Genomic DNA, 14,528 nt, shown 5'->3' with positions numbered 1-14,528 from the left:
AGGTTTCAAGTGTACAACTCAATAAACATTATCTGTACACTGCATAGTGTGTGCCCATCCCACAAGCAATATTCTAATTAAAACAAAATTTCTACTTTGATAAGTAATGATTGTTGATATCTTACATATGTGTTGGGGGGAGAAGTTAGGTCAGTGAAATTATGTTAAATTTCATAACATACTTTCAGTCACTTAAAATTATTTTTAAGATGGTAAATATTTTTACTTAAATTGTCTGAACTAGTTTGGATAATTCACTATTAAACTAATTTAAATAAACTTTTTATTTAGTTACCCTAGGTTGAAATGATCTTTCATGTGTATATATTTAAGCTGCTTTAAAACCAATAATATATAATCATTCATTCCTTATATGTATTCATTTCATTAGAGGTTTTTAAAGAATGTTTTTGTCTATATGGTATAAATAGGGGATAAAAATATCTCTTTGGCTCTTCTCCCCTCCCCCAACAGAATATCTCAAGGTTGGTTTGTTTTATTTTGTTTTCGTTAATCCTCACCCAAGGATATTTTAAAAAATATGTTTTTATTGATTTCAGAGCTAAAGGGAGAGGGAGCGTCTCTTTCCATCCTCATTTCCCCTGCCTTTGCCCACCTCCACCTAATCTCTCACCCTTTTTTCCCTCTGCCTGTCATCACACCGTCTCTGTGTCTATATATTATATGTATATAGGTTTTTTGGTTCTCTTATCTTCCTTCCGCCCAGCAAGTCATCTATTTAGAAAAAAAAACAAACACATCAATATACAGGAGGCTTTACGCATTAAAAGCGAAAGGAATGGAATCCGGATGCAAGTGCAGTATCCCTTTTGCGATGAGCTATTTGTGCATGCTAAATTTTAATTGGGCTCATCTTGGCAGGTGGAAAAAAACAACCAACCAGAAAGAACAGTTTCTGGTGACTAGAAACAGTGGGACGACGCTCCCACGGGAAGAAAGACGGAGCTTGCGCTCAGACTCAGTCGGCGCCCGCCCGCCTGCTTTTTCCGCGGCCGCCGTTTTCCTCTCCTTTCGCGCTCTAGCCACGGGGGAAGCCCGGCCCTACCGTGCCTGGGCTCTGATTGGCTCCTTTGAAAGTCTACGGGCCTCCTGATTGGCGGACGCGGGGCCCTTTAGCGCGGCGAGTTTGAAACTGCTCGCGCTTCGCTTCCGAGCTGGATCTGGGGAGTTCAGACCGAGGGACGCCGACGTGGTAGCCGCCGCCGCTTTCGCCGCGGGGTCGCTTGCCGGGTAGAGTGGCTGGAGGGGGTCAGGGTCATGCTTGTGGGGTGCACAGGGGTCGACTCAGGGTGCTCGGAGGAATCGGGGGGGTCCTTGGGAGGCTGGCCGGGCAGCTGGGGTCTGAGCGCTGGGCCCGGCGGGGAGGCTGGGCCGCGGCCGCCCTCCGGGGCGCCCGGGGGAGCGCTGGGCGGGCGGGCGGGCGACGCCGGGGAAGGCAGGGCTGCCCCTGGCACCGGAGCGAGCGGCGGCCCTCTGGGGTTCGCGGTCGGTCGGTCGGTCGGTCGGCTGTTGTCGGGAGGAGGAGGCCGCTCACCTGGTTACGGAGGCTTCCGGGCACCGGTGGCAGCCGAGCCCGGTGCCACGTCGGTGTTGGGCGCTGGGCGCTCTGCTCCGGGGCCGACAAAAGCAAGGCTCCCTCCCTTCCCCCTCCAGTCCTTCCTTCCAGGCCCGCGGAAAGCCGCCCCGATGAACCAACTGTGGGCCTCCGACCTGCCTCTGTGTCCATATGGCCTCCCCCTTTCCCCCCAGCTTAGCCAAGGCCCAGAGCCAGAGGGAACTTGTGTGGTTTTTTTTCTTTTCTTTTTTATTTGATGCTTGATGGTAATGTTATAAACGATGGAATTAGCAAAAAAGTGATCAAGTAAGAAATGCCGATAGATAGATGCACGTGTGGGCTTTCATAGCCTTGGTCCTTTATTTAGTGCTAATGTTGCACGACCTTCTTTTAAAGCCCCGGGGGAGGGGTGTGTGTGTGCAGCCGCGGGGGGTGTACGCGCTGCAGCTCCCAGTCCGAGCTCTAGGAGGCAATCTGGAGGCCTGAGCTTGCTCAGCCTTTATTTTGAAATGTTATACCCCGGGAAAATGGAGGAGGAATGGTGTGCAGCTTTGAGGTTGCGTTCGTTTATAGCAAGTTTGCTCGAAAGCGAGCCCAACAGACGTGTTGTACATTATTAGGCATTGCATCTGGATGTGGAAGGAAAAGCGAACTGTCTTGGTCGCACGTTGCCATTTCGTGAAATTAAGCATGTTTTTTAAAGATTGGCCAATTTTGTTGATTTTAAAGAAACTGACTTAAGAAGATGGCTTCTCTCCACTTATTTCCGGAATGATTTTGAAGATGAATGTGAGAAATATAACTCTGTGACTTACATAGGATCTTATCAGGGATGGGTGTGTTAGAAGCCCAAAGCATAATTACCTTAATTTTCTCAAGTTTCATTGGCAAATTTGCTGAGGCAGCCTTGAGTGGTTGTCAGCAGCGTTTCAACTTTTTTTTTTTTTTTTTAACCATTCTTTGTGATTCAAGTATAGGTTTGGTTTTGTACTTTGTTCTTTAGATTCATAATTATCTGTGGAGTCACACCTTTCCCTGTAGGGTGCTAAGTGATATTTCCTACTCTTTCAAAATTGCCTGGAAAGTGTCTTAAACGTGTTTGTGTATGTGACTGTTAAAAACAGGAGAAAGATGAAAACTCACTTGAGCAATTTAAACACTTAAAAGCTTCTAACAATTTTTTCTAATGCTTGAGCGGTGTGAGCACATTTCAGCTCCCTACTCATGTCTTACAATTATCTTCATAAAATCATAAAGCAGTTAAAAAATCAGTCAAATAACATTATTTGTTGAAATACCCAAGTATAATGGCACACAATAGTGCTCCTTAGAAGTGTTCCATAAGGAAACATATTTCTGGTTTTTGTTTGGGAAGGATAGATAAATTGATGTGTGAATTTGAAGTTTTATTTGATTAGAAGCTAAATCACTGGTGTAAGATATACAAATATTTCCAGCGTTGAAGGAGCTAAGAAATTGTGGGAATGTTTTATTGCATGAGTCATTTCCCTTACAAATATTGCTTTAATATAATAACTAATATTTGTGGAAAATTAATACTGCATCAGGCACTGTGGAAGATGCTTTAATATAGTATCTCATTAATAACTTAAAACCATCATTTGAATTAGTGGCATATCATCAAATAATTCTTTCCTCTTATTTTAGCATCTGCCATAACTATTGATTGACTATGGATGACTATATCAAAATAGAGAAAATTGGAGAAGGTGAGTGCTTTTTCATGTAAAAGTTTTAAATGACCCAATGATGCTATAACTTCTGCGACATAAAAACATGTAAATATTTATTAAAATCTAACCTTTAAAATATCTTTAATTACTAATGTCCATCAATATATATGTATATTCTAATATATATACACTAGAGGCCCGATGCACGAAATTTGTTCAAGGGGCTCAGCCCTCGCAGCCATTGGCTTCCTCAGAAAGGACTTCCAGAAGGTGGTTCGGCTGTCTGGTCTAATTAGCATATTTCACTTTTATTATTATAGATATGTTCTTTATATAATAACTTAAACACAAAAATAACAAAAATGTTCACATTTTCAGAGAATTGAAATTATTATGATGATTCCCTGACAACCTCCCTGCCCAATAATCTTATATCTACTACTAAACTATATTCTAATTAAAACAATATTTCTATTTTTATAAGTATTAATTATTGATGTTATATATATATATATATATATATATATATATATATATATATATATATATATATATATATATGTTGGGGGGAGAAGTTAGGTTAGTAGAATTATGTTAAGTTTCATAATATACTTTTAGTCGCCTAAAATAAATTATTTATTTATTTAAAATATATTTCTTGATTGATTTCAGAGAGGAAGGGAGGAGAGAGAGATAGCAAGATCAATGTTGAGAGAGAATCATTGATTGGCTGTTTCCTGTAGCACCCTCCTGCTGGGGATCGAGCCCACAACCCAAGCATGTGCCCTTGGCCAGAATTGAACATGGAACCCTTCAGTTTGCAGGCTGACGGCTCTATCCACTGAGCCAAGATGGCTAGGACTAAAATTATTTTTAAGGCGATAAATATTTTTTACCTAAATTGTCTGGACTGATTTAGGTAATTCGCTATTAACGTAATTTAAATAAACTTTTTATTTAGTTATCTTAGGTTGAAATGATTAGTCATGTGTACATGTTTAAGCTGCTTTAAAACCAATCTACCTATATAAAGCATAAGCAACCGTTAGGACTGAACAACCAGAATGACCAGTCAACCAGGCGCTATGATGCATACTGACCCCCAGGGGGCAGACACTCATCGCAGGAGCCTCCCTCTAGTGGTCAGTGCACTCCCTTAGCCAACCTCTCACTGCCCCTCCCCACTGGCCCAACCAACCTCCCACGACCCCCTCCCACCCAGCCCCCCCCAATTAACCCCAATGGGAGCCCCTCTGGCCAACTTCTTGCTGCCCTTTGCTACTCTGGCCCCCCCCCCCCCCCCCCCCGCCACTCCCCCCCTGGAATCCCAGATCTGCCCCAATGGGAGGACCAGGTGGCCGACCTCCTGTGGCCCCTCCCCCTTGCCAGCCGGCCCCCAATAGGCCTGATCACCACCTGCCAGGCGGAGGGACCCCACCCGTGTATGAATTCATGCACTGGGCCTCTAATAATATGCAATCATTCATTCCCTACCTAGTAATTTCATTAGAGGTTTTTAAAGAAAATTTTTATCTATATGGTATAAAATTGGGATAAAAATGCCCTTTTGCCGAAGCCGGTTTGGCTCAGTGGTAGAGCGTCGGTCTGCGGACTGAAGGGTCCCAGGTTCGATTCCGGTCAATGGCATGTACATTGGTTGCGGCCACATCCCCGGTAGGGGGTGTGCAAGAGGCAGCTGGTCGATGTTTCTCTCTCATCGGTGTTTCTAGCTCTCTCTCTCCCTTCCTCTCTGAAAAATCAATAAAATATATTTAAAAAAAAAATACCCTTTTGTCTCTTCCTCTCTCCTCCAACAGAATATCTTAAGGTTGGTTTGTTTTATTTTGTTAAAACTCACCCAAGGATATTTTTTAAAACATATTATTGATTTCAGAGGGGAAGGGAGAGGGAGAGAGAGAAACATCAATGATGAGAATCATTGTTCAGTTGCTTCCTACATGCCCCCTACTGAGGATTAAGCCTGCAACCCTGGCAGGTGCCCTGACTGGGAATTGAACTGACACCTCCTGGTTTATAGGTCAACTCTCAACCTCTGGGCCACACTGACTGGGCCCAAGGTTATTTTTCTATTAATCTTTTTTAGAGAGAGTGGGAGGGAGGGAGAGGAGAGAGAGACAGCAAGACATCAGTGTGACATTGCTTAGTTGCCTCCTGTGTGTACCTAGAGGCCAGGGATCAAACCTGCAACCCAAGTACTTGCTCTTGACCAATAAATGAACCCTCAATCCTTCTGTCTGAAGGCCCATGCTCTAACCACTTGAGCCACCGGGAAATGAGTTGTTGGTATGACATTTTAAACTCTTCAAAGACAGATGATACAGCTTATATAAAATACTATACTACCTGATCCAATTTATGTAGGTTCTGTTTGAGGAACATTCTTTTCTGTATGAGGGTTATTAACTATTTGAAATTCATAGAGAACCTTTTAGAGTTTTCTGAAAGTGTCACAGGGACCCCTGTTAGAAATATTTCTTTTTTAAAAAAAAATATTTTATCGATTTTTTACAGAGAGGAAGAGAGAGGGATAGAGAGTTAGAAATATCGATGAAAGAGAATCATCGATCAGCTGCCTCTTGCACAACCCCTACTGGGGATGTGCCCATAACCAAGGTACATGCCCTTGACCAGAATCGAACCTGGGACCTTTCAGTCCACAGGCTGACGCTCTATCCACTGAGCCAAACCGGTTTCGGCAGAAATATTTCTTGAACCCAAATCTTTACATTGTATTTTTATGCCTATGTTATCGTAGGTAGGGTATAAGACAAGAGATAAATTTCAGTTTGCGAAGAATACATTTTCTTCTCTAATATGTGCTGGAAAATTACTGGTAATTTAAATGTATGGAAACTTGTGATGACTACATGAATTGTATTTTTCAATTGAAGATGCAGTAGGTTGCAGCTATCCTCAATTTCTTTTTGTAAGTGTTAAGGGTATAATTATGAGTAAGATGCTTCCTATCTGTACACAACAGACATTTCCATCATGTGACACCTTATGGGACTCAATCATCTTTAAAATCTTGCTCAGTTCATGGAGGGGTATCCCATAGCAGACATTTACTTTGTCTATTTCAGGTACCTATGGAGTTGTGTATAAGGGCAGACACAAAACTACAGGTCAAATAGTAGCCATGAAGAAAATCAGACTGGAAAGTGAAGAGGAAGGGGTTCCTAGTACGGCGATTCGGGAAATTTCTCTATTAAAAGAACTTCGTCATCCAAACATAGTCTGGTATGGTATAATATCTGGATTTAAACCATTTCCGCATACTGTTTAAAATGTGCATTCCCATGTGGAAATATTTACATTTGCTTAATTTTTATGTAACCTTGCTGAGTGGAATAGAACTATTATTTTTGTTAATTGAGAATGCTGGACATAGGAAAAATAGGCTAGTAAAACAGGAACAAAGTTAGAAGAGCTTGGTCATAGGGATTAGTAATTGGGGCTGAAAGATCAAGGTAAACTGCATGTGAGAGAAAAGGAAGACCTTTTTACTGAGCTTTGTCAACTCGCATTCAAAGCTCTGGTCCTTAAAGATCCCTTAATCAGAGTCCTAAGACAGGAAGGTAGGTTAGATAAAAAAGAAAAGTTTCTTCCTTTTTAAATATGTGGGCTGGTGTTTTGGGGTGGGTTGTCTTTCTAAAGGCCGAAGTTAGTATTTAACTGAATTTATGTGGACTGGATATAGTGAGCAACAATTAAGTTCAGATATTACTTTAAATTTATTCTGATAATTTACCTTAATGGAAAATCCAAGCTCTGAACAAGCAGTCAGCTTAGAAATGCCATTTTGGAATGGTCAAAATGTCATTTTAGAGCAGACAAAAATGTTTATTATTTTTTCATATAATTGTTTTACTTTTTTTAGTCTTCAAGATGTGCTCATGCAAGATTCCAGGTTATATCTCATCTTTGAATACCTTTCCATGGATCTAAAAAAATACTTGGATTCTATCCCTTCTGGTCAGTTCATGGATGCTGCACTTGTTAAGGTAAGACACTTGTCTAATTTTATTAGTATTCATTCACTGTGAATATAAAGGGTCTGCTCTGTATTTCACCAGCATTTTGTGGGAGTATGCTTGGGAAAAGTGTTAGAAAGTAGAGTGAGGAAGAAAAGAGTATTATTTTCTTCCTGCAGTCCAGAGATTAGATTGTTAATAGGAACCATTTTTACTAAATGATTCTTCTAATTATAAAATGGAAAGTTGTGTCTGAGACAACATAAAATTAATGACCATGTATTGTTGAAAAATAGTTTACTCTGGTTTTGGTATTGTTTTTTAAGCGAAAGCCAAATTTTTATTACGGAAAAGCTCCCTGCTGCAGAGAGGGCACCTGTACGGTTGCCCTAGGTCAGTGGTTGGCAAACTCATTAGTCAACAGAGAGGTTTGCCGCCCACTGCCCTAGGGTATTCCAGTCTTGTAAACATGTAAAACAAAGTAACAAACACCTGGGGCAAGTGATGTTGGCAGGTGGTTTTATTTTCTGATTTTGAATATGTTTTGATTAAATATTGTAGATATTACATACTATTAAACTATACATGTATGCACAATTTAAAAGTGATGAAGTGTATAATATGAAAGTGTTTTATCCTTATACCATCTTGAGTAAAGCATTCTTCCAGTTGTCTTATAAAACAACTCTGAACTACTAGACAGTTTTTTCTGATCATTGTGTCTATTTAAACATAATCATAATATTCTCATCATTTTGGGGGGGGATCTGATCAATGTCTCTAAAGAGGAAATAAATATGTAAAGATAAAAGATAGAAGTGAAAAAGACAAATTTATTCAAGATAGAAATAGAATTATTATCAATTTATAGAGCCAAAGTTTAAGAAACTTTATCTACAGAAAACTTGTGACTTAAAGAACGAGGAACCGAGGGTGGAGGGGGGACTAGGTGGAGGGGAGCTATGGGGGGGAAGAGAAGGGGGAAGAGGGGGGGAAAAAAAGGATGAGGGACCAAAAAATAAAATAAGACAAAATGAATTCATATGGATATAGATGTGTACATAGGATGAATATCTTTGTCTTAGTGTACAAGCATATGTTGCATATAAATAGGTTTTTCAACCTTTCAAATGCTTCTTGTTCATCTCAGAAGTCCTAAAAGTTTTTTGGTAGTTAAATTGTTTCCCTGTATTATAATTTCTTCTCTCTTTGCAACAAACTCAACAAGGTTATTTAGAAAATCGTTACGTGCTTTGCAGTTAAGCTTCTAACATATTTTCTTCTTCCAGAGTTATTTGTACCAAATCCTACAAGGGATTGTGTTTTGTCACTCTAGAAGAGTTCTACACAGAGACTTAAAACCTCAAAATCTATTGATTGATGACAAAGGAACAATTAAACTGGCTGATTTTGGCCTTGCCAGAGCTTTTGGAATACCTATTAGAGTATATACACATGAGGTATGGAGAATCATGTGCTTTTGAATATGTGATTGCTGGATTGTCTTCCATATTTGTTTTTTAAGTCAAGAAAGAAATGCTCAAAAAAGATTTCCACTCGGCCATGTTAGTTTTATTGCCTCAGCTCTGCATTCACCATTCATTGCATGCTATGTAAAAATGGAACTGGAACCACTGAATATTTTCCTTTGCTGGCTGGTGAGATGTTATGCTTTGTCACTAGGGGGTGCTGGAAAAGCATTGCAGTAAGAACGTGTTTCCCTTAGAGTTTTCATGATTTCTTCTAGTCAGTCTCTCATTATCTCAATCCCAGTACAGTTAATAATCCTTTGTACTAATTTTCCCCATTCAATCAGCATGTGGTTTTTATCTGTCTCCCGATTGGCTTCTCTCTGAAACATAAGCAAATTGGTTAAAAAATAGGTTTTGTTGTTTAAGGGGTACTGTTTAAAATACATTTAGGATTATAAATATAATCATGTTTCATCACTATTATATTGATGACTTGGCATTTCACTTGTTATTTCTGAAGGGAAAGGGAATGTTGGATTTTGTAGTATAGGATTATAGTCATGTGTTGCTTAATGTCTGGGATGTGTTCTGAGAAATATATCTGCAAGCCATTTTGTCACCTCAAACATACAGTGCACTTACACAAACAAATTATATAATCTATATATTTAGGCTATAGGGTATTGCTGCTGGACTACAAATCTGTACAGTATGTTACTGTCCTGAATACTGTAGTCAGTTGTAACAATGGTATGGGTCTAAACATAGAAGCTACAGCAGCATACCCTGTAAAATTTAAAAAATGATTCATCTGTATAAGGCACTTAGGAAGCTAGCAGGTTTGAAAGTTGTGCTGGGGGAGGCAGTGAGTGAGTGAGTGGCGAGTGAAATGTGAAGTCCTTGGATGTTACTATACACTACTGTAGGCTTTGTAAACACTGTGCACTTAGTAGACTACACTCGATGGTTTTTTAAAGCATAGTGTTGCACTATGACATTATTCTTTTTAGCTCCATTATAATCTTATGGGACCACCATTGTATATCACCCGTCCTTGACTGAAATGTTTTTATGTGTCACATGTCTGTATTGGTAAACTGTCTTCTGTGGAGTTGTCTACCCTTCAGCCCAGACACTGTCCCCACATGAATTTAAAGCAGTGCTCATCTCGTTGGATGTCTTGGCTTATATTTATCCTATTGTATCATTTTCCCATGGCTGATGCCATTGACCTCATTGATTTTTAAGCTAAAGGTGATATTGTTACCATTGTGGTAAATTATATATACTAAAATAATCTGCTCTAGACCACTAATAAACTATTATGTAACTTTTTCATATTTTTAGTGTGTAAGCAGTACATGCAAACAATATAATCAGAGGCAGTCATACAGCCTTCTAAAGGACAGTTCTAATGAAACATAAATGTGTACATTTAGGTAAGTTAACGCACCACATTTACTCAGTGTGCACATTTGCTTTGTAATAGGTGGTCACACTTTGGTATAGATCTCCAGAAGTGTTGCTGGGGTCAGCTCGCTATTCGACTCCAGTTGACATTTGGAGTATAGGCACCATATTTGCGGAATTAGCAACTAAGAAACCACTCTTCCATGGGGATTCAGAAATTGATCAACTCTTCAGAATTTTCAGGTATTTTTTTTTTAAGCTGTTAAAAACTTTAAAGGCAACATAATATAAATAAGATTATATTTATGCTTTAATAATTTTTTGTTTTACTATGGCTTTTAGAGCTTTGGGTACCCCCAACAATGAAGTGTGGCCAGAGGTGGAGTCTTTACAGGACTATAAGAATACATTTCCCAAGTGGAAACCAGGAAGCCTGTCATCCCATGTCAAAAACTTGGATGAGGATGGCTTGGATCTTCTCTCGGTAGGGGGTGCCCTTTATACTGTCATTGATGATTCTTAGGCAAATAGCTATTATGTCTGTTTTGTTACTAGTTCGTTTCAGATACCAAGAAATCCTAGTAATTTTGAGAGGAGAATTAGTATGATATTTATTTTGAGAAGTAAATGAATTAATTGTTTTCATTATTTTTTGTTTTTCTTGATCTGACAGACAGCTTCAGATCAAGGGAAGGAAAGGTCAAGGTTAATAACACTTTTATACTTATTTAAGTTGCTGATTTGTATCGATAGTAGCCTCCCTTTCTAGCTTTTTTGTCTCATTACATACTACTTTTAAGTTTATCCAAGGCAAAGGTGTTTCCTTTGTTGCTTCATTTTTTTAGTTATTAAAACCTTTTACTGCATGAACAATAAAACAAAAACAGTATTGGGACAAAAAAATAAAATGTCCTAGGCCTGTTTCAGGAAGTTAGTTTTAGAACAATATTTAAATATTGAGCTTTTAGGAGGAAGTAATAATAAATCTCTGCTAACTTGATTCCAGAAAAAAATAATGTTTTGACAGTTTACTAAACAAAGTAATCTATTGCTATGTCATCATATACATCTTCTAGTTTGTTTCTGGGCTCCTTTCACACTTTATAAATCATTATGCCACCAGATTCAGCGTGTATTTCCCAGTTGTTTGCAGTGAAGTCCAGTCTTTTACCTGTTTTTCAACATACTGTGTTATCAATAGTGCTGATTTGAGGTAAAAGGCCTCCCATATTCTGGGCCCAGTATATCTTTTTAACATCTGTAATTTTTTAATAATAAAGAATTTCACTTCGATGAAGAAAACAAAAATTAAATACTGTAAGTCAGAGGGCCTTAGTCTAGCCACTGGTCATTCTTTGTTGCTGGAGGATGTCCTGTGCGTGGACAAAATTTCCACCCAGTGGTTACAATCCACAGTGCCTACAGACATTGCCAAGTCTCACACAGTTGAGAACCATTGCTGTAAGTAAAAAATCAGAAGATAAGATTTAAGGTTAATATTTAACTTTATTCATCTTTTTCTAGTGATGTATAAGTTACTATGAGATTGATGGATTCATTTAAAGACTCATTTTTGCTATATTTGTAACACATTGCCCTTGGGTTTTGTTTTTACTTGGAACTTGTTGGAAGCTACATTAGAAACCACTATAGTTGCCATTATTTCAGGAATGTTGTAAATAACTCAGACGGCAATTTCTCAAAGTAAATATAATTAACTAGATATCTTTGTTAAATGTATGTTTTGGTTTTCAAGCTGTTTCTGAATGCTAGTGTCTTAAACTATAATTTATAGCAAAAAGACGTTATTATCAAGATACCTATAATTTAAGAAATAGGTTATTCTAGAGCTAGAGGGTGAAGGATAGTGGATGAGATACTTATGTGATTTAGTATTAAACTAATGGAAATGTTCATCTGTAGGTTTTCATTAAAATTAGCTTATGGCTTATCAGGCTTATTAGTAGAGTTTAGGCTTTATGGAGGGTTTTTTGTTGTTGTTTTTGGTTTTTTTTAATGGTTCATTTTTTAAAATAAAAAACTTTTTTCTTTTTATCTTTCCCCTCCAGAAAATGTTAGTATATGATCCTGCCAAACGAATTTCGGGCAAAATGGCACTGATTCATCCATATTTCAGTGATTTGGACAATCAGATTAAGAAGATGTAATTTTCTGACAAGGGTTTCCACATGTATTAAGAACAGATAGTTATATTTTTACTGTCAACTCTATTTTTGTCTTGTGTATTTTTGTCTTCTTTGTTGTAAACCTTAAGCTATACTTCATCTTCTAACTTCAAAGTTGTAACTTAAAAATGTAAATATTATTCTATATGAATTTAAATATAATTCTGTATATGTTTGCAGATCTCACTGTAACAGCTATTTCTTACTATAATAAAACTTCTGTATAAATCTAATATTGGTGTCAGGAATTGGGCAAAATTTGAGGTAGCTTAAATCATTAAACCTTACAGCAATCCGGTTTTTCTTTAATTGGAATTGCTATAATTTAGCAAAGTGTACCAATTAAGTTCAGACTTCATAATACTTTCAAGTATTTGTATGTTCTAGATGTTTAAATTTTCTTGTTAGTTTCTTGTCATGTGTTAACTGTACAACTTGCCTAAAAATTAATGTTTTTCTACTGGTATTTCAATTTGTGATCTAAATGATTAAGCATTCAGAATGAGAAAACTGCCCAGATTTGAGAAATAATGCTAAATTTATAGAGGTTTTTGGTAACTTAAAATACTAGCATTAGAGTATGCCAAAGTTTACTAGGTTTCGCAGCTAAAGATCAAGGACTGACCATAGCAGAAAAGAATAGTTTAGAGAATTTATGAACTATTCTGTTTTTAGATAGGTTATGAAAAATATTTGTCCAAGTGAATTCTTATTATGCCTTGGTCAGAGTTAATAACTGTGAAGGAGTTGCTTATTGTTGCTTTCAATTCTGACTTACACATTATGTCAACATTTGCAAATAAAGTTTTTATTAGTAGCCTTCAAAGGTTCACGTATTTAGCTAAAATCACTAAATTGGGGAGTTAAATTGTTTAATAATGCTGCTCATTGTGATTCTTACTTATGAGCAGCCAAATTTAAATTGTTATAGCCAAGAGAAATGTCTGTGAAAATAGTTTTATCAATTTTAGTGGACATCTATCCTTTCACCAGGTATCCTCTATTTCTCCTCCTTTTTACCCATGGCTAGAACAGGCATTCCTGTGTTATCGATCCTGACACCCAATTGATTGGATATGTAATGGGTGATCTATAATCCAAAGTGCCTTCGAGTTTTTCCACTCTGTATGAGAAAGTATATGGATCACTTTGTTTGGCAGTGGGACTTACAAGATACGAGGTTTGGGGGAAGCTAGCCTGCAGTAAGAGTGCAGAGCCTTGGAGATGGAAGTCATTTGGGATCATATTGTGGAGAATTATTAAGAATTTATGGTGGGAATTTGGTAAATGAAAGGTCACACTATCAGCATATCTGACATAATTAAGTCTTGGTACTTATGATTTAGTTATATATAGATACATGGTTGTCACCCATGCTTGGGGCCTTGTGGATTTAGAAGCAGCACAGAACCTCATTATTGTCATGGAGTTTAGTTTGAAAAGTCAGTAATTCATCAATTTAGAACCTACTAGATGGATCAGGGCAATGAGATGATAGAACACTCATCAATTGCTATAATGAGGGACCTACTTTTCCTGCACCTATCTGTGTAATCCTGTGTATAATGTTTATGGCAGCTTCAGTGAGGGTGAAAAGCTGCTGAATTGGATCCTCATGCATACTTTTAAATTGGCTTGTGCTTCTGATTAATTTTAAAATGGAGCTTGTCTCTGCACCAGTAGGTTTTAAATCTGTTATGCGCTAGAAACACTTGGGACTAACACTGCTTCTATCTGAACAATTTTGAAATTGAAAATTACAAAATATATTCCAGGAAATTTCAAAAGTTCCCCAAGCTGATTCTGATGTAGCCCAGTTATCACATTTGGTGGTGAGTTTAACACTTAGACCTACATACAGTTTTAGTTCTTAAAACTTCATGCAATATCTTTCACTTGTTCTATTTCTATTTCATTCTACTGTAGTGAGGAGAGAGGGCTGTATATTTCTTCACCGATCTCAGACTAATGTGCCGTGAGCATACACTGAGAATTACTCTACAGATTCTCCCTAGTTTCCTGAGGATTTTTAAATCTATTTTAACTTTGAATATAGATGCAGTAATGACGCAGAGAACTTTGAGGAGGCTTGAGAGCTCTATTAGAACAAACTTTTACATTCATTCCTTTAGCAAACTAGTTCATAAAAGGTCAACTTCAATCTCCCTGTTGAAATAGTTACCATATTCAAAGGA

General features: G+C 37.9%; 1 protein-coding gene across 1 annotated transcript; it reads left to right on the top strand.

The window, feature by feature from the left end:
- Positions 1 to 1,165: 1,165 nt before the first annotated feature.
- On the top strand, positions 1,166 to 13,984 carry CDK1 (cyclin dependent kinase 1). The gene is made up of 8 exons (XM_084903968.1): positions 1,166 to 1,251; positions 3,245 to 3,306; positions 6,375 to 6,531; positions 7,172 to 7,295; positions 8,555 to 8,725; positions 10,227 to 10,390; positions 10,490 to 10,631; positions 12,217 to 13,984. Exons 2-8 carry the CDS (start codon positions 3,270 to 3,272, stop codon positions 12,313 to 12,315), a joined length of 894 nt encoding a protein of 297 aa, XP_084760094.1. The 5' UTR covers positions 1,166 to 1,251; positions 3,245 to 3,269; the 3' UTR covers positions 12,316 to 13,984.
- Positions 13,985 to 14,528: the final 544 nt, after the last annotated feature.

Source organism: Pipistrellus hanaki (assembly GCF_964339955.1).
Source record: "Pipistrellus hanaki genome assembly, chromosome: 14".
Classification (NCBI taxonomy): Eukaryota; Metazoa; Chordata; class Mammalia; order Chiroptera; family Vespertilionidae; genus Pipistrellus; species Pipistrellus hanaki.
The sequence above is the reverse complement of the archived record's forward strand: the minus strand, read 5'-3'. Positions and strand labels throughout refer to the sequence as shown.

Coding starts and splice junctions, on each gene's coding strand:
- CDK1 (XM_084903968.1), top strand. CDS start 3,270: ATGGATGACTATATCAAAATAGAGAAAATTGGAGAAG. Junction 3,307..6,374: donor AATAGAGAAAATTGGAGAAG/GTGAGTGCTTTT, acceptor TGTCTATTTCAG/GTACCTATGGAGTTGTGTAT. Junction 8,726..10,226: donor TTAGAGTATATACACATGAG/GTATGGAGAATC, acceptor GCTTTGTAATAG/GTGGTCACACTTTGGTATAG.